This window comes from Callionymus lyra, chromosome 11, assembly GCF_982586985.1.
Source record: "Callionymus lyra chromosome 11, fCalLyr1.hap1.1, whole genome shotgun sequence".
NCBI classification, from domain to species: Eukaryota; Metazoa; Chordata; class Actinopteri; order Syngnathiformes; family Callionymidae; genus Callionymus; species Callionymus lyra.
Genome location: NC_141828.1, coordinates 18,924,482 through 18,950,797, shown reverse-complemented (window position 1 = coordinate 18,950,797; position 26,316 = coordinate 18,924,482). Strand labels below are relative to the sequence as shown.

The following is a 26,316-nucleotide window of genomic DNA, read 5'->3' as shown; positions in this document are numbered from 1 at the left end:
CATTCATCTAATCATCCTCTCATCGGCCCAACATTTTATTTATCCTTTCATCCAACCATCCATCCTGTCAACCATTCATCCATCCTTTTATCAATCCGTCCTTTCATTTATCTTTCAACCTTTCATCTAAACATCCACCAATCATTTCATCCAGCCTTTCATTCGTCCATCCTTTTATCCATCCATCCATCAAGCCATATTTTACTGAGATGAAATATTTTTTTAGATCTCTTAACATCTCAGCTCTAATTTGCCGATCAGTTTTTTTTAAAAACTCTTTTTATGTTTCACAGATATTTCCAGTGTTCAAATGCTTCTTGTCTTCACAGGTGTGTTTGAACCGTCAGTGCCAGAACGTGAGTGTCTTCGGAGTACACGAATGCTCCGGAAAGTGCAACGGACGCGGGGTGAGTGATTTTGGATCAACCTTGTGTATCCGGTATCCAACCTAGAATAAACAAGAGTGGCCTAAATATTTCTTCAAGGATTGTTTGTATGAAGTGCAGACGAGTGATGAAGGTGAACAGTGACATGGAAGGATTTATCGTTAGAGCCAAAATAAAATCTGTGTTATTTTAACCCTTCTTTTTATTGAGCTGTCAGACTTCAGAGCCTGGAGCGTCTTCTCTACAACTGTTGTACATGCTTGATAGTTTTGATGAGTATCCTCCCACACTCTTCTACGATCCTGAGGTGTTTGTGGTTCTGACTCAGCTGCACATCTAGCTTTTCACATCCGTTCCTTCGCTAAATCTGGAGGACGTGACATCGTACAGACACATCACCTTGGTGTTTTTTCCTCTGTGAAGCCATTGCTTGAATGACGACTTTTGTTTTGAGCAAAACATGATGCGGTAGATTTTTAACCTGCCTCACTTTTTTCTTCTTCTCAGGTGTGCAACAACAAAAAGAACTGTCACTGCGAGGCTCACTGGGCTCCACCTTTCTGTGACAATTCAGGATTTGGGGGAAGCATTGACAGCGGACCCATGAGATTTGCAGGTCACCTTTTTTTTCTGACTCCTCTAAGTGGTTTTTCTGTTCTTTTGTATGACCTCGCCGCTCCGTGCATCACGTCTTGTGTGAGTATTAAAGTGTGTGTGTTGTTGTCGTTTACGGTATCAGCCGACAGCGTGATCGTCACCGTGGTCGTCCTGGTCGCCCTGATCGGTCTGCTGATGCTCACCGGGGTCGTCTATCTGAGGAGGAAGACTCTTCTGAGCCTCCTCTTCAGCAACAAGAAGAGCACGCTGGAGAAACTCAGGTGACGACGTGGATGAAATACTCAAATTTGAGCTATAATTTGATGAATATTTGACACTTTTCTTTTTAATCTTATCATACTTATGTACACCTTAATTCTCCCAGGTCGATGGAGGCGTGCAGACCCACCAGTCCAATCCGCTCTCAGTCCATATTTAGGTCTTCATCACCGCAGCACAAGACGCATTGTAAACCTGCCACAGCAAATATTTATAAGGTGAGTCCTTTAAAACATTTCACACGTCCAAAAGATGCTTAATTTTTCCTAATTATTTTATTTGTTCGGCTTTCTTCTCTTGCTGGTTCGTCTAGTAAACTTCGATATTTTTATATACTAATATTTTAGAACACACTTTAGTCCAAATAAACTCAGGATGCTGTTATCTGTCATCAAAATGAGCTCAATAAAATAAAAGAATATACTTAAATTTGTGTTGTTACAGTTGAAGCAAAAATATACATATTTTTTTAATATTATTTCAATACTTCAATCGCTGCAGCAGAAGATTCTCTTTATACAATTGCTCACTATTGTATTTCATATACTACGCCTGTTCGTGCGTCCTATTAAGGGACAAAATGGCAGCAAAGGTCAAGTTTCCGAATCAAACCTTTTGTACTGACAAAGTTCAGACGGCGATCTGTGACATCCCAAAATTTGGACGGCCTCAGTCTTCCTGTTCAGCAACGTTCTGAAAAGCGCGACCTTTCGGCCTCGATAGCGAACTCCACGACCTCGAAGGTCACTTTTTGTGCGTCCATTCCACCTAATTTGGGGTCGAGGAACATTTTCGCCGCTTGACCCGATGTGCCAACCCACCTACCCAGTGACCCTTCACCTGCCAAACTTTACTCCCGCATGCTCTCTCTCCGATGCCCTTGGCATTTTTCTGCATCACTAACTGACAGACATTGTCTCATATTTTTCATAGTAAAGAAGTATTTTAAATGAAGAGTTCACTAGGGTTGGGTATCATGGCCAGTTTCCAAAATAATTTCAATTTTTATTCATAAGGTTCTGAATGGATTCATTTTGATTCCATTCAGAATCTTTCTTGATAATATGTAAATGATTTAACTGTATTACAAACTAATTTATTTTTGATCCTCATTTTAAACAGCAGTTATACTTCATGCATGCTCTGCCCTCTAAAGGCTTTCGCTGTAGGTTGCCTGAATCGTGACATAGTGAAATGCGTGCACCCGACAAGACATTTAAATTCAATATATTTTCCATTACCGAGTCATTTAAACGTATATTATTCTGATTTGTTTTGGGCGGCCTCAGTCTACCCTTTCGGCAATAGCAAAGTTAAAAAAAAAATCGCCCAAGGTGCCAACCCGCCTACCTTGTGACCCTTCGCCTACCCAACCTAATTTTTCGTTAACCCTGCCTCATTCTCTCCCCGACAGACTGGGACATGTAGGCATTTTTCTGCGTTCACTAGGGCTGGGTATTATGGCCAATTTCCCAAATAATTTTGATTTAAATTTAAAGTTTTACTTCATGCATGCTCTGCCCTCTAAAGGCTGTCGCTTTGTGTTACCTGAATCGTGACGTAGTGTAAGGCGAGCACCTGACATTTAAATTAAATATCTTTTCCATTACAGAGTCATTTAAATGTATGTTATTCTGATTTGTTTTGGGCGGCCTCAGTCTGCCCTTTTCGGCCACAGCAAAGTTCTAAAAATCCAACCCGCCTACCTTGTTACCCTCCCCTTACCCAACTTAATTTTGCCTCGTTCTCTCCCCCACAACCTTGGACATGTAGGCATTTTTCTACGTTCACTAGGGCTGGGTATTATGGCCAAATTCCAAAATAATTTTGATTTAAATTCAAAATTTTACTTCATGCATGCTCTTCCCTCTAAAGGCTGTCGCTTATGATGTAGTGTAGTTTAAGCCCCTGAGAAGCGATTAAAATTTATTTTCCACTACCAAGTCCAGGCATCATTTGAACGTATGTTATTTTGATTCTCTCTGCTTGTTGTGATGGAAGCTAACATTAACGCAGGAAGCATCGTTACCGTGAGACATGCATTGCTTCAAATACAAATTGAATTACTTTTACTTCTCTTTTTTTTGTCCAAAATTGTCTTCATTTATCAGTGGATTAAAATGTCATTATTACGTGTAATAATGGTTAAACCAAATCCCACTATTGTGGTCTTTGCAGCCGTCTTTCCTGCGGGCGGAGCCGCTGCTTCCTCCTCACAACTTCCACTCCCACAGCCTGCGCCGGCTCCCGCTCTACCAGCCTCTGCAGATCAGTCACCCCATGCCGCTGTCGCTGGGCGTGGGTCAGTCCACGCTGCCTCCTCTGCCCGCCAAGCTGCGACTGCTGCCGCCCTGCTCCGCCCCCCCGCCGCAGAGGATGCCGCCCTTCCTCAGTCTGCCGCGACGCCCGACGTCGTACCGCATGGAACAGGTGAGCTTATGAACAGTGTCCCAGGCCTTTTGAACCTGACACGATCTTAGCGGATCAATAATCAACATTTTTGGATCAATAAATAGAAATTTGGTTTTCAAATAATAAGTACAGTAAATTAGAAAGCTACTTTTTGGGTTAAATGTTCTTTATCAAAGTCACATATGTAAGTAAGTAAGTAATTAATTATTTATATAGTGCTTTTCCAGACCAGGGTCACAAAGCGCTTAAACAATTAAAACAATACTCAATAAAGTATATACTTTAAAGGGCAAGATAATACATCATGGTTTTTCATGGTTTTTCTACTTGGACTAAAAAAAACATTTTTTAAAACCAGGTATTAACCATTTTATTTGATTTATCTTAAATCATATTAGATACATTTTTTATCTTGATATCATGACATATAAATATTATTATTAGGGGCTTGAGAAAATATTGGTAAAATTATGTATCGCAATTTTTTTCAAGCCTTATCGATATTGTGTTTAAACTCAAATCATTCAATTTTTTTTAATTACAATTATTTCACGGCGTCGCTTCATTTTCGTGTTGCAATTATACGTCCGGTCACTAGAGGGCAGCGGTCATTAAGTCCTCCGCAGATAAAGGAACAAAGAAATCCTGCAAGTTCCGGGCGATAACTGAGGACGAGAGGATACAGTCCGCTACAGCAGCTTTTAAAGCTGTTGTTTTTGGTTTCAAAACAATTGAAAGCAGTTACGACTCCATCAAGAGTCATGTGGTCTGTGAGTTCTGCAACACCAGAGTCAAGTACTTTAATAATACTGCAAACAAAACAACATAATAAATCTAATACAATGGATAAAAGGTTCCGAAAAGGGGGAGAATCTTTAATGTGTGTCAAAGTATATCGTATTTGACACATCCTTGCAGAATCTGCATCAAGTCATGTGACCGACTTGAAGAGGATGACGACCCGTAAACAGGATTCATTCTGATGTCGATCTGAAAAACAACTATCCTCCTCCCTCCGTCCTGCAGCAGCAGAGAAGCTGAGCGTCCATTATGGCTGCAAACATGATGCCAGTGTTGACTAATAATCCGCTCACAGCTGCCAAAATCTGTCCCGGCAACAGCCGGAAACTCACCACAGAACTGGTGCTCGAGGGGCTTCAGTGCTGTCAATAGAAAACAAGCTGTTTCAATCATGTGTTTAGTAACCATCCATCGTGTCGAGAGAACGAAGAAAACTTTGCATTTTATATCGATAAAGAAAAGTGTGAAGTGTTTTCCCGAAGTGCCTCCTTCAATCCTGGGAGTGTGTGGATGAAAAAGGCAAATTTGGAACTTGCTAAAGATCAACTTTTGTCCACTGAACTGTTCCTGTTCTGTGGTTCTTATCACGATGACCTGCTTCATGTCTGAAGGTCGTTGACCTTGTTCTGGTGAGACAAAGACATCCCTCACAGTCACTTCAGTGAGAGTCGTTCGTCTTCCTGACAGACCATCTCTCATTTTGAACTTTACACAAGTTACCAGCACCTTTCGTCACCGAGCTGGATTTGTTTGTTGTTACTGCAGCTTTAAAGACCTTTATTTTGAAAAACAGAAATAAGAATCAGAAAATATTTATTGCCAGAATTAAATACATTTAAACAAGTTAAAATTAGATGAATAAAATACAATAACGAGTAGGGGTTTCATAAAATATCGATACAATCGATATTGATAAAATATCGATAATTTATTTTATTATTATTTTATTTCTACTATAGTTCTTTTATAGTTTATAGTTCAATAAAGCGTATACAATTTAAATAAATTGATATTTAATTTACAAATAACAAGCAAATATTCACGTGTTTGTTCATTTTTGTGTCGTCATTTAACTTCAGCCAGATAGAGGGCAGTTATGTCCTTTTGCCCATAAAGAAACGATGTAATCAAGAAATAATTTTGATGACTGAGGACAAGAGGATACAGTGGACTTCAGCTTTTAAAGTTGATGTTTGATTTGAAACATTTCAAAGCAGTTACGACTTCATCAAGAGTCATGTGGTCTGTAAATTCTGCAACACCAGAGTCCAGTACTTGACAATACTACAAATGTATACTGGTTCCTATAGCATCGCAACATATCGCATTATTCGCCCTGTATCGTGATATGCATCTTATCACAAGGTTCTCCTAATAATAAGATAAAATAAAATTAAGAGACATAACATAAAAGTTGCATATATAGTTAAATAATTGATTAATACAAATAAATCTAAATACATTAGATTAAATGACGTCAGACGGTTAGAGTTATCGAAACTATTAACCCATTTATTATTTATACTAACTCTATAAAAAAAATCCCCTTAAATTATTACCATGTTATTATGTTCAGTTTTGTTTGTCTTTTTCTTTTATTTATACTGTTTTCACACTAAGAAAAAAATAGATTATTATTTCGTAAAATGTTAAGTCTAGACATTTCTCCTGTGAGGTTACAGCGCCCTCTAGTGAAGCTACCATCTTTTCAAAATCATTAATTTTTCAAAAACTGTTAAGAAATAAAACTTCACAAAAGTTAAAAAATACTTTTATTTTTAAAAGAAATATATATATTTGCTTAAATGAATGTTCATCTCCCACAGGACTTCGAGAAGCCCCACCCGCCACAGAAACCACTTCCTGCCGATCCTTTAGGTCGGAGGACTCGGATCAACCACAGAGGATCCTACATGGGGGTCCACAGCGGGACCCTTCCTCTCCCGATTCCCATTCCCACCGTTCCTCGACCCCCGTCCATCCCTGTGCCAAACAGGTAAATCAGTTACTATGTTTACTATTAATCTTGTTGTTATTGTGACTAAAAAAAAATCCAACTTCCTTGTGTTCCAGACCAGTGCCGGTGCTTCCGTACAGACCCCCTAAGACGGAGTGCTGACCCCCCTCCTTCAAGGCTGAATGAGCTGACCACTAGAGGGAGACGTTACATGGGATTGCACTTTTCTCCCCTGTCGGGCGTTTTTAAGTCCTGGTGCTTTCACCTGTCACAGGTGACCCTTCTCAGGAACCAAAGGAACTATTTATCTATTTAACTATTTAATTGATGAACTATTTGATTTTTTTTTTAATACATGAACATTGAAACATTAGTGAATAGAAATGTTTTTGAAGATGAAGGGAAATTGAGCACAAATGAAAATACAAATTGTTTTCATGATTTCTTCTGGTGCTGTTTATACCTTTAGTTTTGGCTACTTGATCCATTGCTTTTTCATCTATTAACATGGTGCTTTTATTGTTGTTGTTTTTTATTGCAGAGTTCTTTGCTACATATATGTTATTATTTCCTTCCAAAAGTCGATTGATTGAATATTTTGTACAAAAAAAGCTTTAACAACAGATTGTGTCACATAAAACTTTATTTAAGGTTTTTGTTCGAACCTTTTCTTTGACATATAAACACTTTTATTCCCAAGTTAGCGAACGATACATACAAGAAGTCATGTCAATTGTGCCACACTGCCCCCTGTCGACCATTGTCATTTATGTAATTCACAAAAAGTAAGTATTTATTTCATTTTTGTTAGTCATTTTCACATGTTATATGTTAATTTAATGTCAATAACATCCTCATATACGCAAATATTTTTTAAATAGCCAATTTAAAAATGTCAAGTTGTAACATTGTTTACATCCCTCTCCAAAAGTCAACATGTTATCTAATCGCTTAAAGATTCTTCACTCCTCTTAAGTTTTTACTGTGTGTTCAAGTGTGGAAAAAATGGTTTGAGTGTGTGTTTGTGTTGTTCAGCAAGAGGTTGTGTGTTTGTAAGTCCTGAATGAACAGTTTGAGACATAAATGTGTAAAATGTATATGGAAATGTAATTTATAAACTGTAAATATTGTGGAGTTATTGCATTATTTGTTATCCGATATAATAATCATTATTATTATTATTATTATTATTATTATTATTATTTGGAAGAGACGAAGTGATATGAAAGAAATGCAAAATAAAAGCTATTGAATGACTTTTTAAAAATATCTGTGATGATCTGATTTTAATTCAACATGAATTCACAATTTTTAACTCAATTTTCTTATTTTTTTACCAAATTCAAATGGGTTAATGAGGCCTCATGATACAGTGTCTTCATTTGGAGGCCACTAGATGGCACTCTCGGTTTGAAAATGATGCCCGGGTTCATGAAATTATTGGATTATAGCCTAACATCGAGTGCCATCTAGTGGTCTTTCAAATGAAAGTCACTGTATCATGACACGGTGACTGGTGATTTATTATTATCATGAATTAAACATGACTCTAGCGATGAAGTACTTTGATGTAAAGATGCTTCAGTGGCTGAGAGAACACGAGGAGCTGCCAGAGTCGATTCGTGGCCACTTGAGAACAGTGTGTTGTTGTCGGGAAGTGCTTGCCAAGACAGGAAGAAGTTCTCAAGTCAGTACTGGCAGCTTTATTTGATTTTCGCTCACATGTCTTTTTTTTTTTAAGCAGATTGTTTCAGTCAAGCTCTAGAGTCGCTCTCGCACTCGAGCAGATTCCAGAGTTCTGCATGTCGGTCCACGTCCAACACGGCGCAGATTGACGCCCAGCAGGTGGTCCATCTGGTCCTGCAGGCGGCCGATCAGATGGACGTCGACGTCCTCTTATGAAGTGGGCCACAGCTAGTGATGGTCTGATGAAGCTTCATGAAGCATTGTCACTACTTTCAGAGTCCACTAGATGGCGGTCTGTGCACTATTTTCCCTTTTTTTTAAACAACTGTTCTAATGAAACATTTTTAAACTGATGGTGCCACCTACTGACCTCTCAACAACATGACACTGTTTCATGAAGCTTCATCAGCACATCACTACCTCATACACTAGTGTGTCATACTTGATGATGACTCAACCCCTTAAAACATTCTAATCATCAAGTGTTGCTGCTCAAAGGCATCACATCACGACTGATGGCTGAGACCAAATTTGCCAAAGTATATTTCTCAAACCTCTTTTCAAATCTTGTGTGGTACTTATTTGTTTTTATGCGTTTATTACTCATGCATAGATGAGGCTTGATTAAACAACTGGTGTTCAAAGGCCACTACAGGGCACTGAGCAAACTATTTTGTGGCTTTTATAATCTTGATGATTTTCTTTTTGTGTCTTTTTTTTTTCCAGCTCTCATAGTTCATCACATCTGCGACTGAAGCAAAACTTGAAAAGTCAGCTCAGTTCAGTTAAGCAAACATAAGACTGCGACTCCACCGAGTCATCTTCATCTTGTAGTTTCATTGCTGAGCATCTTAACCAAATGTTTTTCTCTGAGTGTTTTCTCGATGACCTCCTGATGATCATCACTTTGAATTAATGTGTGGACGATAACAAGATCATTTGCTGTACAAAAACACTCTTAAAAAGGCTTAATTGTTTTTTTCTGATTACGAAAGTCTACCTAACAATGTAATTGTACTTTTAATAATAATTTAAATCATTCTGTACGACTGTGTGGTAACAGTTGTTAACATGTTCTAGTCATAACCAATATACTAGATGACACCACAATACTTTTTCTACAACCTGCCACGATTCGAAAGCCAGAATCTCCTTCAGAATAAATAGAAAAAAACATTTTATTTCCATGTTCACAGCAAACCATGTCGACACATTTACACAAACCTGCCAAACGATTCGACCAAAATGTCGCCTTTGACCATTTTGTGTGTGACACAAAAAGCTTATTTGGACTCGTCTGTGTATAAAGAACTTTCGATCAACAGTAACGGTCCTTGAAAAAAACAACCATTTTTGGAACCCCTTTTTCTTTGAATACAAAAAATGTTCGTCAATAAAAGATCAAAAGGCGCTGCAGGTGATAAAAGCTTCATTCAGCATCGGCTGCCATTGCGTTTTACGCTGCCGTCGCGGTCAGAAAAGTTCCACCGTCTTGCGGCCCGCTCAGGTTTGTGCGTCTCCTCCTGTGTGCGGCCCCAGCTGCTGCAGGAGGTCCAGGTAGAGCTTGACCCGCAGGGCGAGGGACTCGCTTTTCACGCCGCGCAGCAGTTTAGCGTAGACGCTCTTGTACGTCCTCAGCTGCTCCTCGTCCTTTTTACTGGAGGGAATCGAGTCGTCAGGCTCGGACGGCATGTTTTCTTTTTTTAAAAAGCTTTTCTAATCACCTTGTTTTGCGCCTTTGAGTCGACAGAAGTCGGATGGTCTCCAGGAGCAGGAAGGAGAAACTGGCCTCGAACTCGCTGGTGATCTTCAGCACCTCCTGAAGGTCCAGCCCGAGAGGAGGTTCGGCCGAGGCCACGTCGGGTGAGGAGGCAGCCTCTATGTTCGGGTCACTCTGAGGAAACACTCGTGTTAGCGTTAAAGTCAGACTTCTTCATGTTAAAGCTTTACTCACGAGCTCCTCCTGCAGCTCCTTCTCGATCAACTTGAAGGCGTGACACGTCTCTGGCATGATGTCCAGAGCAGCCGAGAGGCTCTTCAGCTTAGCATCACCGCTGGTCTTACCTGCGGAGATTAGATTAGAAATAATAATAATACATCACAAATATAATTAAGGTAAGGTAAAACTTTATTGATCCCTCAGGAGGTCTCCTTCGGCAAATTGTTTGATTAGTATTTATTAGTATTAGTATCATTTATTTTTTTACTTTTTCTAAAGAAGATTATTCTACTTGAATGTTCTTTTATTGTTTCCTCCATTTATACTGCATTTTTAAACCAACTCTAAAATACAGTTTATATATTAATCAATCATTAATACATTTATCTCGTCTGTGTGTTTTTTCTGTTGAGTTTTTCCAAATATCAAAACAGGATTTTATCAAGATGTTTTTAGTACCATGTACAGTACACAAATAATTAATTACTTTGATAGTTCATTGTTATTTTGTGTATTCTTTTATGTCTTCAAATTAACAAAAATAGAAATGAACATTTAAAATTAAAAAAGTATTATCAAGGTCAATATCTTAGTTGCCGACTATACTTGAGGCTTTCTGAACATTTGGAAATTGTAAATTTATTGGTAAAAAAAAATTGAATATTTGTATTTACATTGAAACATGCATTATAATTTACACTTAACAGTTTCATGTTTTAAAATCGTTTCAAAAGCCAACTAAAGCCTCAAAGCACTGGAGTTGTAGAATGAGTCAAATACATTTCTTTATATTCATAATTTTACACACATGCAACAACGGACAGCAGCCTCTGATTCTATAGTTTTCCCAAAATAAGTGGTTGTTTTTCTCTTTCAACTGCAGGAAGCTGAGAGAAAATTAGTTTTTTTTAAAGAAAGAACCTTTTTTTTACACCCTCACAACTCTAATCTGAGCTGCTGCATGTTGAAATTTGGAAGGAAATGAATAAAAGGTATTGACAATAACCTGCGGTGATGTATTTGGCGAAGGTGACTCTCTCCAGCACGGCGCGCAGCAGCTCACACGGAGCGTCTTTGAGGCTGGCCAACAAAGTGACTGCAGTTCTGTAGTAACGCTCTGCCAGGCTGCGATGTTGCTTCCTCAGGTGTTCGTTCCCGACCTGTCGCACGACAGAACACGTGAACACACGCTTTCTCTCTCTTGCTTCTCGGCGCACTGGGTGACCTGGATCAGTAGGAATGTTCCGGACTGACCTGGTTCCTGTAGCAGCTGTGATACATGGAGGCCAGGCGGTGGTGGATGGTCGCGGCTCTGTACTGGTAGAGCGGCTGTCGGGGCGACTCCGTCTGCAGGTCACAGTACCTCAGAGATTTCATCATGGCATCGGTCACTTCACGCTCCACCTGCAGGGACCAGAAATATGAGTCAACTTTTAATTCAGATTTAGTATACTTTCTAGACCATAATGTGCGACAGATTATGAGGCGCAGATTGTTCTACTGTGTCACTCATAACCTCGGCTGATAGGCTTAGTAAAACTCTGGGGGCTCCTGATTACGAAGCCTTGCGCAGTTATATGACAAACCCTCTGGAAGTAATACTACAAACCCTCTCGGAGTAATACTACAAGCCTCTCGGATTTATACCACAAAGCCTTATGAAATAATACTACAAAGCCTCACTGAGAATTACTATGAAGCTTCAAGGATTAATACGACGAGGCCTCATTGATTAATACTACAAAGCCTCTGAGAGTTATACTAATACTACAAAGCCTCTCGGACTTCTCCTACGATGCCTCACTCAGTATTTCTATAAAGCTTCAAGCTCTAATATTACGAAGCCTCACTGATCAATACCATGAAGCCTTTAGGAGTAATACTGAGAAGCCTCTTGAGTAATACCACAAACTCTCAGGGATTAATACTAAGAAGCCTGACTAAGTAATACTATGAAGCTTCAAGTATTAATACGACGAGGCCTTGTTGATTAAAACTACAAAGCCTCGCGTTTAAATAATACAAATCCTCACTGATCAATACTATGAAGTAGGAGTAATACTGAGAAGCCTCTTGGAGTAATACCTCAAACCCTCAGTGATTAATACTACGAAGCCCAACAGAGAAACACTATGGAGTCTTGTGAAGTTACACTACAAAGCCTTGCGAAGTAATACTATGAAGCCTCGTAGAGAAATACTATGAAACCTAGAGAAATGTATACTACAAAGCCTTGCGGAGTAATACTTTGAAGCCTCTCAGAGTAATACTATAAATCCTAGCAGAGAAATACAACAAAGCCTTGCGAAGTAATACTACAAAGTGTCACATTGTAATTATCAGAGCCCCTTGGAGTAATACTGTAAAGCCTCGTTGTGTGGCTTAGTAGCTTTCCAAAGTTGTACTACAACATTTTGCCAGATTTCCAAGCGCCTTGTACCACATTAAATTGGTTTGACGTCAATGAGAGCACTGCTGAATTTTTGAGAAAATTCATGAATTTCAAGTGTTTGTAGTTTGTAAAACATGGTAGTTCTAGTGACACCAACCTGCGCCTTGGTCTTCCTGGACAGCGGAGCATAGTCCTGCAGAAATGTGGCCAGATTGAAGAAGGTGGTGGACAACTCCCAGTTCACGCTGTCCCACACGCCTGGATGGTTTTCTCTGACTGCCAGTGACCTCATGGCTCGCAGGTAATAGTCTATAGCCTGAGAGTACGAGTACAGTTTCAACACTGCATGTCATGTTGGCAGAAAACCTTTGGCAACTCACCTTGTCGTAGTAGCGCGACTCCTCCGGTGAGAACTCTCCTCGGCCCTGGTCGTCCGACATGAAGCAGTGGGCCTGTGCGCAGATCCTCATCAGCCGCCCGGTGTTGCACAGCAGCAGCGCCATGTTGGTGCTGTCGCTGATGGCCTCGAAGTTCTTCATGCCTTTCTCGAAGAAGGAGAAACTCTTTTTCCACATGTCCTGCTCCGCCGCCGACACGGAGAGCTTGACTGGAACCAGAAACATCAGGAGATTCGTTTTGACCCTCATGGGACTCACAGCGGGTGTTTGAATGATTCTAAGTGATGTGGACAGGGATCTTAAACGTGTGGCACCTGGGCACCTCATTTGAAGTTTTTGGAGTGCTGGTTGTACTTTGGTAGACTTTGGTACGCTACAAAGCTGCACCACGCTTCTCTGTAGTAAAATACTACTGATCTATAGTATTACTCAGCTAGGCTCTGTAGTATTACTCCGCTAGCAGCCCTAATAAAACTCCACTAGGTGCTGTAGTTTTACTTCACTAGGCGCGGTAGTATTAATCCGCAAAGCGCTGTAGTATTATCCTGCAAAACATTATAGTATTACTCTGCGAGGCTACGCAGTATTACTCCACAAAGCGCTGTAGTATTACTCCGCCAAGCATCGTTGTATTACTCTGCGAGGCTCTGTAGTATTACTTCATGAAGTATCATAGTATTACTCTCCAAAGTGCCGTAGTATTAGTCCACTAAGCCTTGTAGTATAACTTCCTGAAGCTTTGTATTCTAAAGACTCAGCCAGATTCGACAGCACCGTTAGGCTTCATAGAAAAGAGCCTTCCTGAGTAATACTACGCAGACTCAGAAAGAAATACTACCAAGCGGCATCACAACCATCAGTCATGCAGTACAATAATATGCATCTAACATGATAAAAAATACGATACATACGTATCCAATGAAAATACACAATCACAAAAGAACCCACAGCACATTAAAGAACAAAGTATAAATCAAAAGTTTCATGGACGTGCATGTCCTGAGGCTAAAAATACTTTTTCTCTAGTGGCCCCCCGGCCAGTTAAGTTTGAGACCCCTGATCTGAGAAGGACTATCTCTGATCGACACGTGTAATTTTTTTCTTCATCCTACCTTCTTTCTCCGAGAGCATGGTGGCGGCCTGGTTCATGTAGAAAACTCCCATCTCATTACAGATGTTCCCGAGTCTCTTCAGCACCTGAGCCAACTGATCGGACGAGTCGTCCTTCAGGACGTCCGACTGGAGCAGCTCGTACGCCGCCTCGTAGCATTTGCTGCTGACGAACAGCTGGTACTCCGGGTCCATGGACATGTCCGTCGCCATGGCGAACGCTGGAGAAGAAAGTAGAAAAAAAAAAAAAGTTAAGTGTAAGACTGTGAGGATTGTGGACTCACTCACCCTGGCAGCTGCTCTCTCTGTGGAGGCTGTGGAGGATCTCCTGGTCGTCCTCGGTCTGGTAGCTGTACTCCTCCAGGTACGCCGCTCGGTTGTTGGAATTCTGGGCCAACATCAGCTGAATGTCGCCGCACAGGGACAAACACTGGGTGTGGAAGTGCAGCACGTGAGGGTGCAACGTGCCGCTCACTGAGCAGTAGGCGTCTGAGGTGAGACACGTTTGAAAACCATGTTAGTAAATAGACACTATTTTTTCAACCCTGATCTAATAAATAGCCACAATTAAAAAAATATTATATATATTTTTACTCTAGATTCTGTGATGCGTGTTTTTGTGTTGGAAAATTGATTGTGAACTGACCGTAACACTGCAGAGACAACTTGACGTAGCGCAGGGCTCGACCGTATTTCAGGAGATTCGCCGACGCGTCGGACAAAACGTAGTACGCTTTGGAAGCTTTGAGGAAAAGCTGCAGCTTCATGTGGTGCTGCCATGAGCCGGGGATCATCCCAGACCGAGTGGGGTGCTTCTGGTTTCTCTGAAGAGGCCCAGCTGAGAAGCAAGCGATCAGTATATTAGTGACAAAATAAGGTTGTTTTTTTTTTATTTCAGATGAGTCGGTTCAAACCTCTATCAATGACGAGTATGATTCCCTTCTCAGAAGGACAGGCTCCGATGGCACTTCTGTCCTCATATTTGAGTGGGATGGGTGTGCTGGGGTCAGCAGCGGGGAGGTCACTCTCCTTCTTGATGCTGCTGTCCACAGCTTTTAGACCCTGTGATAACACCACATCATTATTTTTGCCGGCTTTCCAATCATTTTCTAATCATTATTAGTTATTTTATGGTTTACATTTTTTTTTAAGTTAAATAATTCATTTATTATTCAGATTAACACAAATTGGTTATTTTTAGTGAATTAAACTTCCAGCCCCTAGACGGCAGCCATAGGAACAATGACTAAGGATGAGAGGAAACAGTCAGGCTGATGTTATAAAATTATTTCTTTAATAAGTAAAATCAGCTATTACTATTGTGAAAGCCATACACGTAAATTCTGCAAAGCCAGAGTCAGGTACTTGGACAATACTACAAATGTATCCGGTTAGTACAGTATTGTTGCCCCTGTATAGCGATATGTATCACCAGTTTCCTGCAAATACACACCGCTACTAACTACTGTTTCACCTATTCTCTCATGACTGGCAGCAGAGTGGAAAAACAGACCAGACAGAGGTTGAAGACTCTTACTTCAAAAGGAAGTATAAGTCTAACAAGCAGGAAAAGACAAGACGATCTTCTATATAAATAAGTATCAATGATCACATTTTGATTTAACTACTGTTACAAGTCATTGAACCTGCCTTCAGTACGTAGGTCAGCACATGCCTGCATCGCTCCTCTTTGTCTTGAGAAGCAGGGAAAGCACAATTTGGCTGCCAAGATAAAAAAGGAAAAACATAATATTGTTATTCAACTGCATCTGAAATGTGGAGAGGTTGAAGATTCTCACTCTGATCAGCTGAATAGATTTGTATTTCTCCGGGACGGACAGTTCGTCTACGGAGCGAATTATAGCCACCGCTGAACTGTCGTCCGGCAAGCTGGAGCTGTTGCTGTCGCTGTCGTCCTTCAGCTCCTCGTCCTCCTCGTCTTCCACTGCTTCTTCATCGCTGTAGCTGTCCTCGGAGCCGCCCGCCCCCAGAGAGTCCTTCTCGTCCTCCTCTGGGACTTCGTCGAGCTGGAACAACTCTGACAGCATGTAGTGTGCAGAGGCGATGATCTGAACCGAGGGAGGAAGGCAAGTCTAGAGTCAGGTTTGGATTCAATCTGTATTTCTTATATACAGTATATATATATATATATATATATATATATATATATATTGTATACATATATATATATATATATTGTATACATATATCAAAGGAACCTCAAACCCAATCACAAAAGGGCTGAACAAAATGTACTGTACATTTGTATAACTGGCCACTAGTCTTTACATACATTTTTTTCATTTTTTCCAGTTTTTGGAAGATTATTCTTGACACTTGTCATCTCTGGTGGCTCTTCTGTCATGATGCTAGCACAGAGTGAATCAGTTTTGACTTGAATTATGAGCCAATCTTTGTTTTTAAGCCTTTGCGGGCCACATTAAACCAATTGATGTAGTTCATAAGACTTGTTTTATTCATGTTAATAAAAAATAATTCTTATTTTAATTCAAAATAACTCAACACTGGATAATTATGGCTGTAAAAAAAATACAACACTGATTAAAAATCTCAGACAAAACATTTATAAAGCTCAACACAACATTTGAACACAAACGTGTTTTTGCCATCATACATGGATTTACTCCACATCTCACATTCCCGACCACACTCACCTGCGGGTGTCTTTCCTCATCCAAGAGTTCCACACAGTTCAAGAGCAGAGTCCTGATGGTGCCGTAGTGCTTTTTGTTCTGTCTTGCTTTCAGCATGAGATTTCTGGCAACTCTGAACCACAAACGGACAGAAGATTATCACAGGCCTCATGATGCAGCTGTGCAGTGAAGACACGTTGTCTGTAATCCACTTATTTAGTTAAACATTTTCACACTTTAAAAATTAAAACACTGTTTCATGATACACTACACAGCCATTTCATCAGGCCTCATCATTAACAAGAGTCTGAAAATGTCAACATTTCAAGATCTTTTTGATTAAAACTAAGATTTATCAAGTGTTTATAGAAACAAACAATAATATTATATGTGGTCAACAGCTTATTGATTTCCTGAAGTTTGATTTCGAGTTTGAGTTGTACAAAGACATTAATTAACAAGAATGTGGTAGAAAATAGTTTGACACTAAATGACTGGTTGGTCCGAGTCACGTACTTATAGAGCAGCACAGCCACAGGAAGAGTAAAAGGATTCTGATTCTTCTCTTCTTCAGCCTCCTCACACAGTGTGGTGAGGTCGTAAAGCTTCACGATGTCACTCCCACTTGCTGCACATTGAAAGTAAGAACATTATTATTACAGTTAAATGGTCGTTCTGTGGTCAACACTTTGACCTTTCAAAAGCCAGTAGGTGTGACCCTCTTTGGTACAGTTGGACTTGAGGAAGGAGAGGATGTTCTGTGCGATGTCTTTGACCACCCTGGTGGAGAAGGTCGAGTTCTCCAGATGAGGAATGTCCTCCGTCTTGATCCTCTCATATTTCTGCGCGAGAACATGTGGTCAAACACAGAGGACCAGAACCTGGGAGAGCAAGGACTTACCTGAACGATTCCGTTCACGTGGAAGCACATGACGAGCTCGGGAACATTGCACATGAGATTGTCGAGCCAGTAGTCGATACCCGTGAGGATATTAATGGGTTTGTTATTGTCCCTAAAAGAAGAAAATAAAAAATCATTGATGCTGCAAAGCTACATTTTTAACTTAAAACAAATGATCTTGAAGCGTCACCTGAGTCGCAGACTGACGGCTGGGTAACGACCACCACCGAAGATCGGCATGTTGGACCCGACCAGCATGTGGATATCCTCAAAGGTCCACATGATGTTACGCACAAAGTCGTTTCTTAAACCCTGGAAAGACACAATATTTAAAACAATGTTTTGGAGATTTTTGGAAAATCCATTGAAAATAAATCTGTTGTGTTACCTGACCATCTTCTCCTTCATTAAATAGAGTTAAGAGATTTTGCTCTTTCGGTGTCAAAGATAGTTGGTCCAAGGCAAAGACGCCGTGGTCGGGAACATCTTGCTGCACCGCATTAAAAAAAGTCATTGTTTTTGCCCCTAGTAACTTTATAAACTTGATTACAACTAACCTGCTTGTGATCATCTGACCCTTCTGTGACTGAGGAACTCTCTGTGGTGTTTGGCCATGAAGAGCTGTAGTCCTCCGACACCGTTTTTTCATCGTCATCGAGAGTTTCTGAGACGGGCTCAGCGGCGGCATCGCCATTTAAACTATATGAGACACAAGTGTATTTACAACAGCAGTCACGAGCGATAAAGTGAAACAGTGAAAGTCCTACCTGTAGTAGAGAAACTTTGACAAAATAGCTTTTTGATACCAATGCTCTTTACTCTTTTTCTTCCTTTGCCACTTCTGATCTATTAATCTCTGGTAGAATTCTTTCAACCACGTCCAGTCACCCGTCTAAAATACACATGAACAACAAAGCGTTCGGTTAAACATGTCGCATGAACATCAGCGGTGACACTTTTATAGCACCTGAGAAGATCTCATGAAGAGCTCCTGAATGTCCAAATCATCCAAGAGCAGAGTTCGGCCCACACGGTGGACAGCCATACTGACGTGCGACTTGCTGTAAGGAATTTTCAAAAGCTTCTTGATGTTCTAAAACAAATAAAAATATATATATAAATACATCAGTGTTTTATAATTAAGTTGTTATTAAAAGAATGAGAAAGTGATACAAACCTCAGAATCCGCTACAACATCCACATCGTCCCCTATACAGTCGATGAAATCGTACGCCATTCCAAAACTGAGGGGGGAAAAAAAGAATTCAGTCATTTATTAATTTTTTTGAAGGTTATAGAGCTGGAGCCTATCCTAGCTTCTTCAGGGGAGAGGCAGGGGACACCCTGGACAGACTACTGAAAAAATATTACAATTTTATATAAATATTGAGAAAATGTCAACTGCATTTCAGTTTATGACAAGATAAGTAAGTAAGTAAGTAATTTGTATTTGTATAGCGCTTTTCCAGACCAGGTTCACAAAGCGCTTAAACAATCAAAACAATATTCAATAAAGTATATACTTTAAAGATCAAGATAAAACTGATAACACAACAGGAGTTCCAGAAAATCAAGGAAAAGCCTGAACAAATAAAAATGTCTTAAGATGTTTCTTGAAGGAGTCAGTAGACTCCATCAAACACAGAGGGAGAGGAAGATCGTTCCAAAGCTTAGGAGCAACAGCCTGGAAGGATTTATCTCCTCTGGTCCTGAACCGTGTGCGAGGAACCATCAGTAGATAAGACATTAGAATCATGATAACAATTCCATGACAGTAGGAAGTTTAGTGACGTTTAAACAACACGTATCAGATAGAAACTCATGGAATACGATACCTTGAAAAGGGCTTGCTTTTGCTACTGGAGCCTAGTGCGGTGGCACCTGCACTGCCCAGCTGCGGGTTGTCTCTTAACCAGTTCGCCGGGGGTAACTTCAGGTCGGTCTTCTCCTGTGGAAGGGCATAGCTGGTGGGTGGGGGGGCGGCAGAGTACTTGACCACCGCAGAGCTCTTTATTTCACTGGTGCTTGGTACTATGTCACAGTCCTGGAGAGTGTTGCTCTCTTCTTGTACTGGCTCCATTGGAGGCACAAGTTCACAGTCGGTAGCTTGTGTGTTCATGCTGGAAACAATAAAAGAACAATTGATAGTGAATTAATGTCAAACTGATAAAAGGAGAAAAACAAATACACAACTGACAGTCAACATGTTCGAATACAACTTGCTACAAACAACTGAGACATATGGGGATCGTTAAGCGAAATACAAAATTAAAATAAACCGCAAAACACTCGTTTCAAACATCTTAAGTACACTTACGTTCAAGGAACTGTAGGACTACATGATGAGAAATGTTTATTGCTTCCATCTCAGCTGTAGTCAAACACTCAAGACCAGAGCCAGTGACAACTTCCGGGTTCACATTAGACGAACTTTTAAAAACGATATTTTAAAAATTACAACGGATTACAATTTTAACTCATTACTTGTATCCATTCGTTGTATGGGTTTTTATTGTGTAAAAAAATCAACAGTCTGTAAATATTATTGTTAAAAGAGAAATCGAACCGGAAGTAAATAAGGCGCTCCTTCTTTTCTAGACGGATCGAGAACGCTGTTGAATTCTTTAAAAAACACATTTTAAAACGACTAACTTTTTCCCTATTATTATTATGATTATGATTATTATTATTATTATTATTATTATTATTATTATTATTATTATTATTATTATTATTATTATTATTATTATTATTATTATTATTTTGTCTTTATTTAACGATTCAAGGATAATTTCATTGTATATGAATAAAAAGAAATTGAGTACTTAATAAGACATTTTACTTAAACTTGTAAAATGCTTCTAAGGTATTTTTTTTTTACGTTTGTAATTTCTTTTAAAAATTGCAGTAAAGTAAATTGAAAGACATATACGTAGTTGTCTTCCTTATAAACAGTTGGATACAAGTACTGTACAACGTTTAAACAATTTGCAAAAACAATATAAACTAATTTGCACTTTGATTTAATAGTTACAATTTATTTACATTATATTTTATTATTTGTCATTGGGGTTGTATTTATTTATTTTAGTTTAGTTGCTAGTTATTTCTAAATTCATTTTTTCTTATATTGGATGTTGTATTGTTTGCTGAAAGCGACACAATTTAATAGCACAGCGATGTCAACAATGTTTTGCTTTGACAATAAATAAAGAATATTATATTTGATTATATTCTACATTAAACTAAATAGATGCAACCTAATATTCGTTAATAAATATCGAATTATTTGGTATATATCCAAAAATAAAGAACAGAAATGTTGTGGTTGTCGGTGATTGGACCTCCTGTCTCTCAGCTGCAGCAGCGATCAGCTGATGTGTGTGTCATGTGGGCGGAGCCACACCATTTTACTGCTCTTTCCTCTGGACCTCCTGGCACTCGGAACAATATCGTTTTTTAAACCTCGAGGAATCAACATTAGTTTTGGATCATCGACGATGGAAAGCTGGAAGAGCCACGCGAAAGTGAGTTTCCAGCGCAGGGACCAGAGGGAGAAGCTTCCATACCTCGGCGTGTTTTCAAGCTGTAAGAAAACTTCATTGAATCTCAATAATGGTCGAATATACTAACAAAGTTTGCTTCTCATTCCCAGTGTCTCAGCTGGAGGAACGATTCGAAGTTCGCAAGGAGTTTTTAGAGACGCCCGAGAGGTAACTATCCAAACTTAAGTTTTATATTTAAACGTTTAAAATCTTTTTTTTTTCTTTGGTCAGACTGGATGAGTGTGGAGTTGAAGGGAATAAAGTGAGGTTGCTTCAACTTCAGCTGAGAGAAAGTGAACACCTGGCGGAAAAGGTGAGTTTCGAAAAGTGTGTAACATTTTTAAAAAGTTAAACTTGTGTTTATTATAATTAAAAACTATTTCTCTTGCAGCTTTCTCAGACCGTGTCTGACTTGACCACAGTTTTATATTTAAAAGATGCTGAACTACAGCACTGGCACTCAAGGTAACTTTCAGGTTGTTTTTTTAAGTAACACAACGTAACAATGTGAGATTTCCCCCAAAATTGTGCGTACATTGTTTGTACACACAGTCAAACTGTATGATTTGACTTTAATTATGTATGTATGTATTATTTTTAAAGCTAGTTTTTACTTGGTGACTTTGCCCCTTTCTTCAGCTAAGTAGGCCGAAGACCTTTGGTTCTATTCATTTCTCATAGTGGAGAATCAAAGCCTGTATACTTTATTAACAGTAAAATCTTACGTATTGGGGCTTTAATTATGTGTTAACACCAAGCATGACTTCTTGCTGTCTCTTAAGATGCAGCTAAAATGAGGAGGCAAGTCATTTAAGGGAGGGTCTATTGTCAGTGGAGAATCAAAATGGTTGACTTGAGTACTCAACTCAACTTTATTTATAAAGTGCTTTAAAAACAACAACAGTCATTACAAAGTGCTATACAGTGACAAGAAAGTATAGTTAAAACACAAAAAAGGTAAAAACAATATCAAATAAAACAAGTAAAAAGCACTTAAAACAGCTGAGAGTCTCATGTTGTGTTAGTAGTGGTATTGTGTATTTATCTAAGCATAGGCTACTGTACAAAACCGGGGGCTCTGATTGGTTAAGGCGACATTTTGTCACTACACATTTTGTATGAGTATATGTTAAACCATGTTGCCAGGAAGTGGACTATTCGCGGCTCTATGTTGACTTGTAAAAAACCTTGAAAAGAAGACGATGAATCTTTGTTTTTTTTCCCCTGGTTTCAGTGTCGCACGCCAACGCCAAGAGATGCTCACTCTGGCCAAAGGCAGCAAGACTCTGAAGACGGAGCTCCGGGACCAGGAGTACACCGTCGAGCGCCAACACCGGGAGCTGCTGGCCCTTCAGAAGGAGCGTTCGGCTCTACAGGACACGGTCGCACGAGCCCACCGAGAGGAGGAGGAACTTCTCCAACGATGGATGGCGGAGAAGATGCAGGAGGCCGAGAGGCTGAACAAGTACAACGATGCGCAGGAAAGGTCGGTAGAAGACGGTTTAACAACACAACAAGAGATCATTTTTTTAACACTATGTTAACTTTAAGGTGGCAACGCTTGACTCAACACCTGAAAAAGCACATTCGAAAGGAAATGGAAAAGACATACGACCCCATTACGACCACCGCCTGCAGCTGTGCATCTGAAACCTCCGCTGCAAACCGTGAGTTAACTTTTTTAACTTTTTTAGATTAACAGGTTATTTTAAGGTCGTGAATCTAATTCAGTAGTTTACCGAAACCTCTGTGATGCTTTATTGATGAATCAAATGTCTGTTTTAACAACAAAGATGACATCACTACTGTAGATTGATGAAGACTCCTGAATGTGACCTTTGAACTTTTTCAACAAAAGAAGCTTAACACAATCAAAGTTCTAACCCATCCCTGCCCGTGATGTGGTTCATGTAGTAATCAAAGTTGACTTTAGAGGACTTCATTTTCTCTCTTTTCTTTCATGCCTTTATCTCGTATGTATTTGTTACTTTATTCTTTTATGATTAATATAGAAAACTCTTTGAAAAATGAAGTAATTTACAATCAAATTACAGCTTATGGTTGATTTAATAAACACATTAATGACACAATTTACAGAAATTCATGGGGTTTTTTTTATTGCTACAATATTTTTCTTGTATTATTGTGCTTATATTTTGCTAAAATCACTACAACGTTCAGTTGTGAAAAAAACAATGTGTAATTGGAGATATTTGGCAGAATCAGATCATTAAAAAAATAAATGAAATCAGGTTTTATTTAACTTAACTAACTAAATTTGTGTCTCTTCAGGAATGAAGGCGACACCGGAAGTCTACAAGGGCCAGTTTTGTCAGTCTGCCACTAAAGTCTAGCAAGTCAACAATGACCTTCAATGAGGCTTTTTTTGTGATTCCAGGGACTGATTTCAATCCGTGTTTTATAATAAAAATAAAATGTGTTTAAGTGTGAGATTTAACTTTGTGGTAACACGCTCATGACTTACTGCTTTTGAACTATAGGACGTGTGATCCTGTGTCATAAAAATTAATATTTCTACGAGTTTTATAACAATGTAACATTTCAAAGTGTTTTTTTGTACATGTTGTGATGAAAATAAAGTTTAACATTTGTTTATTTTTAATCAATTGCTGGCATTCATTCTTTATGAGATCTTTTATTTTATTATTAATTTGATTCCGCCTTCTTTGTTGAATGCGTCGTCATGGTCACCAGACTCTTTTGACAGGGTAGGAGGAAGTGAAAAGCAGCGAATGGAACAATGTTCTTTTAGGAAGTTTTAGAAAAGTTGTGTATAGTTGCTGGTCTCTTTTGAATCATGCTGAGGCAGACAAACTCATCGCCTCAACCCTCACACAGTCAGCAGGTACGTTTTATATTATATATATTTATTGGCTCACAGGTTTTGAGTATTTAATGTCATCCAATATTTTCTGTTTAAAGTGTATTATTTGATTCAAAATGATTTGACAAAACATGGTTCAGTGATCATTTTATTACATGTTAAAAGAAGAACTTTAAACACACAACAATATTTTTGTTTGTTTTTTTTAGACACAAAGGGAGAATCCTTTCTCTGAGCATGACAACAAATATGCATTAAAAGACAATATCGACATCTTTAGTCAGGTGAGTACTGGATTCAGAATTGAAGTGCAGTATTTGACATGGTTTTTTTATAAGCAGGGTGTGGGACGCAGGAAACCTCTCGGCGTCATCACACAGTCCAGAATCATTTGGGATGTCAGCAGAAGTCAAAGTCCCACATCCATCTACCGGACCGACTTCACCAGAACCCAGACTGTGCAAGTCCTGACCAGCCACAGACGGTTTCCACGCAACCATGAAAAGAAAGCAGCTTTAACTCCTCAAGTGGAGACGTACATGTGGTTTGGACAATAGAAATTAAACAATAGATCGATGCATTTTTATTCAATCGTTTCCTGGTAAAAATGCATTTATTTTTAAATAATGAAATGATCCCTGTTTATTGTTTTCGGAGTAAGAGTTTTATATTATTGTTATAAGATGTAGAAAACGACTTGAAATGTTACTATTTATAAGTTGACCCCTAGATGTCGCCAAAAGGCTGTCAATGACACTCTAGAGGGTATTTCATTTTGATTTTTGTGTTTTCACTGTCATGTTTTTTTATTGTAAAAAACTATTTGAATGACCACAAACATTTTCTATCTTAAGTAAATAGACAAATAATATATATTATTGATTTTTTTTTTTTTTTTTTTTAAAAGCCATTTGTCTCAAAATGTCATTTTGTGCTCTACACACACGAGTAAATCAATAAACAAGTAAAAGATAACCAGGTTTTTCTTTGGAAAAAATCTTAAGATGGTAGTTTTATTGATGTTTATTTACATCAGACATCATTCTCTCCTTCAAGAAGAGGGAACGTGGGAGCAAATGTTAGAAACACTGCTGGAGGAAAAGCACTTAAGTAATAACAACCACTCTCCTCTGAAGCTGATGTTTTTTTCTCCAGAGATCATTCTGACCAGCTGCTTTCTGTCTTTAAGTTCTCACCAGAGAGATGTTTCTCCTTCTTCCATCTCAGCTCCAGTAATTAGCTGGTAGGCTTTCCCAGTCTGACCTTGACGGTGTTTGTTTTAATGTTTGAAAGAAGGGAGACTCGAGACCATGTATCTGGAGCCGCTACAAGTTGTGACTTCAGCGATGATCTCACACTGACAATGGATCCAAGGACTGTTGTGTACATACTTTAAAGAAACTGTCACAAAACATGCACTTGAGAAAAAAAGCATCCCATTATCGACTTTCAAGATCTAATGAGAGGATCGCTCGTGATGTTTTTCTTACTCATTATGAGGGAAAGCAGTTTATTGAACAGGTAATGGTGTAAATAAATTCTAACCCAATCTCCGAGTGATGCAAGCGTCTAATCTAAATTCAGATAAATCTAAATCTAAATAAAAAACAAAGTAAAGTGTACTATTTACAATTACAGAGTCTGAGAAGACTCTTATTTTGTGATTTTCCATCACAATAATTTATTTAAAAAAGGCATAATTCCAAATCCTGCGCAAGGAAAAGTGTTTATTTAAATAAGTAGTGTAACTTTGGCCTGTGAAATGGAAGATATGAGTTAATACAGATGAATTTTCATGTTGATATACATTAGTAACCTACGTGATCCTGGTGTTAAAGATAAGATAGTGAACAAAGATCATTAAATTTAGAAAAGATAGGTTCAGAGGCAAAACAAGAACACACAAAATACCACAACACCTTCCCATTATAAGAACATCATGACTTATATTATGTAATCTGACAAAGCCAATAAAGTATTGCATATTTAAGTAACTAGAAACTAAAAGACATACAGTAAATAAAAACATCATTTATTACTCATACAGTAGTGAAACAAATTACAGGTCGTTTTTTTCAGTTTGTTGTTTGTTTTACTGTTTAAAACGACTAGATGTTTATTGGTTTGTTTGGACACATATAGTGACAAGAAGAAAAATAGCTCTTAGGAGATCAATTACATTTTTATGTTGATCAATTTTCCATGTTTTCTTGATACAAACATTATTTATTCATTTATTTTCATCAATCTTAATGAAATTGTACTGAAAAACACTGTAGCTTTTAGGCTTTCCATGTTTTCTTTTCTACCCATTACTTACATGATACACAGGGGTTACTGCTTGAGTTAAAAAAAAAATCAACCATTGCTGTTTAAGTCAGTTGGAATCTTTAATGCATCAAATGTTAAATTAT

The 26,316-nt window shown here is 38.7% G+C and overlaps 4 protein-coding genes across 4 annotated transcripts in view; 3 read left to right on the top strand and 1 right to left on the bottom strand.

Moving 5' to 3' along the window:
* adam12b (ADAM metallopeptidase domain 12b) overlaps nucleotides 1–7,614 on the top strand; it is a 62,711-nt gene extending 55,097 nt beyond the window's left edge. Inside the window, exons 17-23 of the mRNA XM_087802205.1 lie at nucleotides 330–407; nucleotides 894–1,002; nucleotides 1,126–1,264; nucleotides 1,369–1,480; nucleotides 3,441–3,692; nucleotides 6,302–6,471; nucleotides 6,549–7,614. Coding sequence (XP_087658331.1) covers nucleotides 330–407; nucleotides 894–1,002; nucleotides 1,126–1,264; nucleotides 1,369–1,480; nucleotides 3,441–3,692; nucleotides 6,302–6,471; nucleotides 6,549–6,594 — 906 coding nt within the window. The 3' untranslated portion in view covers nucleotides 6,595–7,614. The remainder of the gene's footprint in view (nucleotides 1–329; nucleotides 408–893; nucleotides 1,003–1,125; nucleotides 1,265–1,368; nucleotides 1,481–3,440; nucleotides 3,693–6,301; nucleotides 6,472–6,548) is intronic.
* Nucleotides 7,615–9,271: 1,657 nt separating this feature from the next.
* Nucleotides 9,272–19,902, bottom strand: edrf1 (erythroid differentiation regulatory factor 1). Its single transcript, XM_087802850.1, has 25 exons — nucleotides 19,830–19,902; nucleotides 19,348–19,632; nucleotides 18,690–18,756; nucleotides 18,480–18,605; nucleotides 18,280–18,404; nucleotides 18,070–18,211; nucleotides 17,901–18,002; nucleotides 17,703–17,824; nucleotides 17,513–17,624; nucleotides 17,306–17,453; nucleotides 17,128–17,239; nucleotides 16,633–16,744; nucleotides 15,757–16,026; nucleotides 15,608–15,679; nucleotides 14,872–15,019; nucleotides 14,604–14,795; nucleotides 14,246–14,446; nucleotides 13,960–14,178; nucleotides 12,830–13,056; nucleotides 12,607–12,765; nucleotides 11,312–11,461; nucleotides 11,064–11,217; nucleotides 10,073–10,182; nucleotides 9,843–10,012; nucleotides 9,272–9,775 (listed from the first exon to the last, which is right to left on the bottom strand). The coding sequence occupies exons 2-25, from the start codon at nucleotides 19,629–19,631 to the stop codon at nucleotides 9,622–9,624; spliced, it is 3,678 nt and encodes a 1,225-aa protein (XP_087658976.1). The 5' UTR covers nucleotide 19,632; nucleotides 19,830–19,902; the 3' UTR covers nucleotides 9,272–9,621.
* A 1,024-nt stretch (nucleotides 19,903–20,926) lies between these two features.
* Nucleotides 20,927–23,587, top strand: LOC148069539 (autophagy-related protein 16-like). The gene is made up of 7 exons (XM_087802827.1): nucleotides 20,927–21,100; nucleotides 21,168–21,225; nucleotides 21,289–21,370; nucleotides 21,449–21,522; nucleotides 22,292–22,543; nucleotides 22,609–22,724; nucleotides 23,350–23,587. The coding sequence occupies exons 1-7, from the start codon at nucleotides 21,013–21,015 to the stop codon at nucleotides 23,409–23,411; spliced, it is 732 nt and encodes a 243-aa protein (XP_087658953.1). The 5' UTR covers nucleotides 20,927–21,012; the 3' UTR covers nucleotides 23,412–23,587.
* A 246-nt stretch (nucleotides 23,588–23,833) lies between these two features.
* Nucleotides 23,834–25,119, top strand: tex36 (testis expressed 36). Its single transcript, XM_087803141.1, has 3 exons — nucleotides 23,834–23,923; nucleotides 24,112–24,186; nucleotides 24,244–25,119. The coding sequence occupies exons 1-3, from the start codon at nucleotides 23,876–23,878 to the stop codon at nucleotides 24,457–24,459; spliced, it is 339 nt and encodes a 112-aa protein (XP_087659267.1). The 5' UTR covers nucleotides 23,834–23,875; the 3' UTR covers nucleotides 24,460–25,119.
* The last annotated feature ends 1,197 nt before the right edge of the window (nucleotides 25,120–26,316 follow it).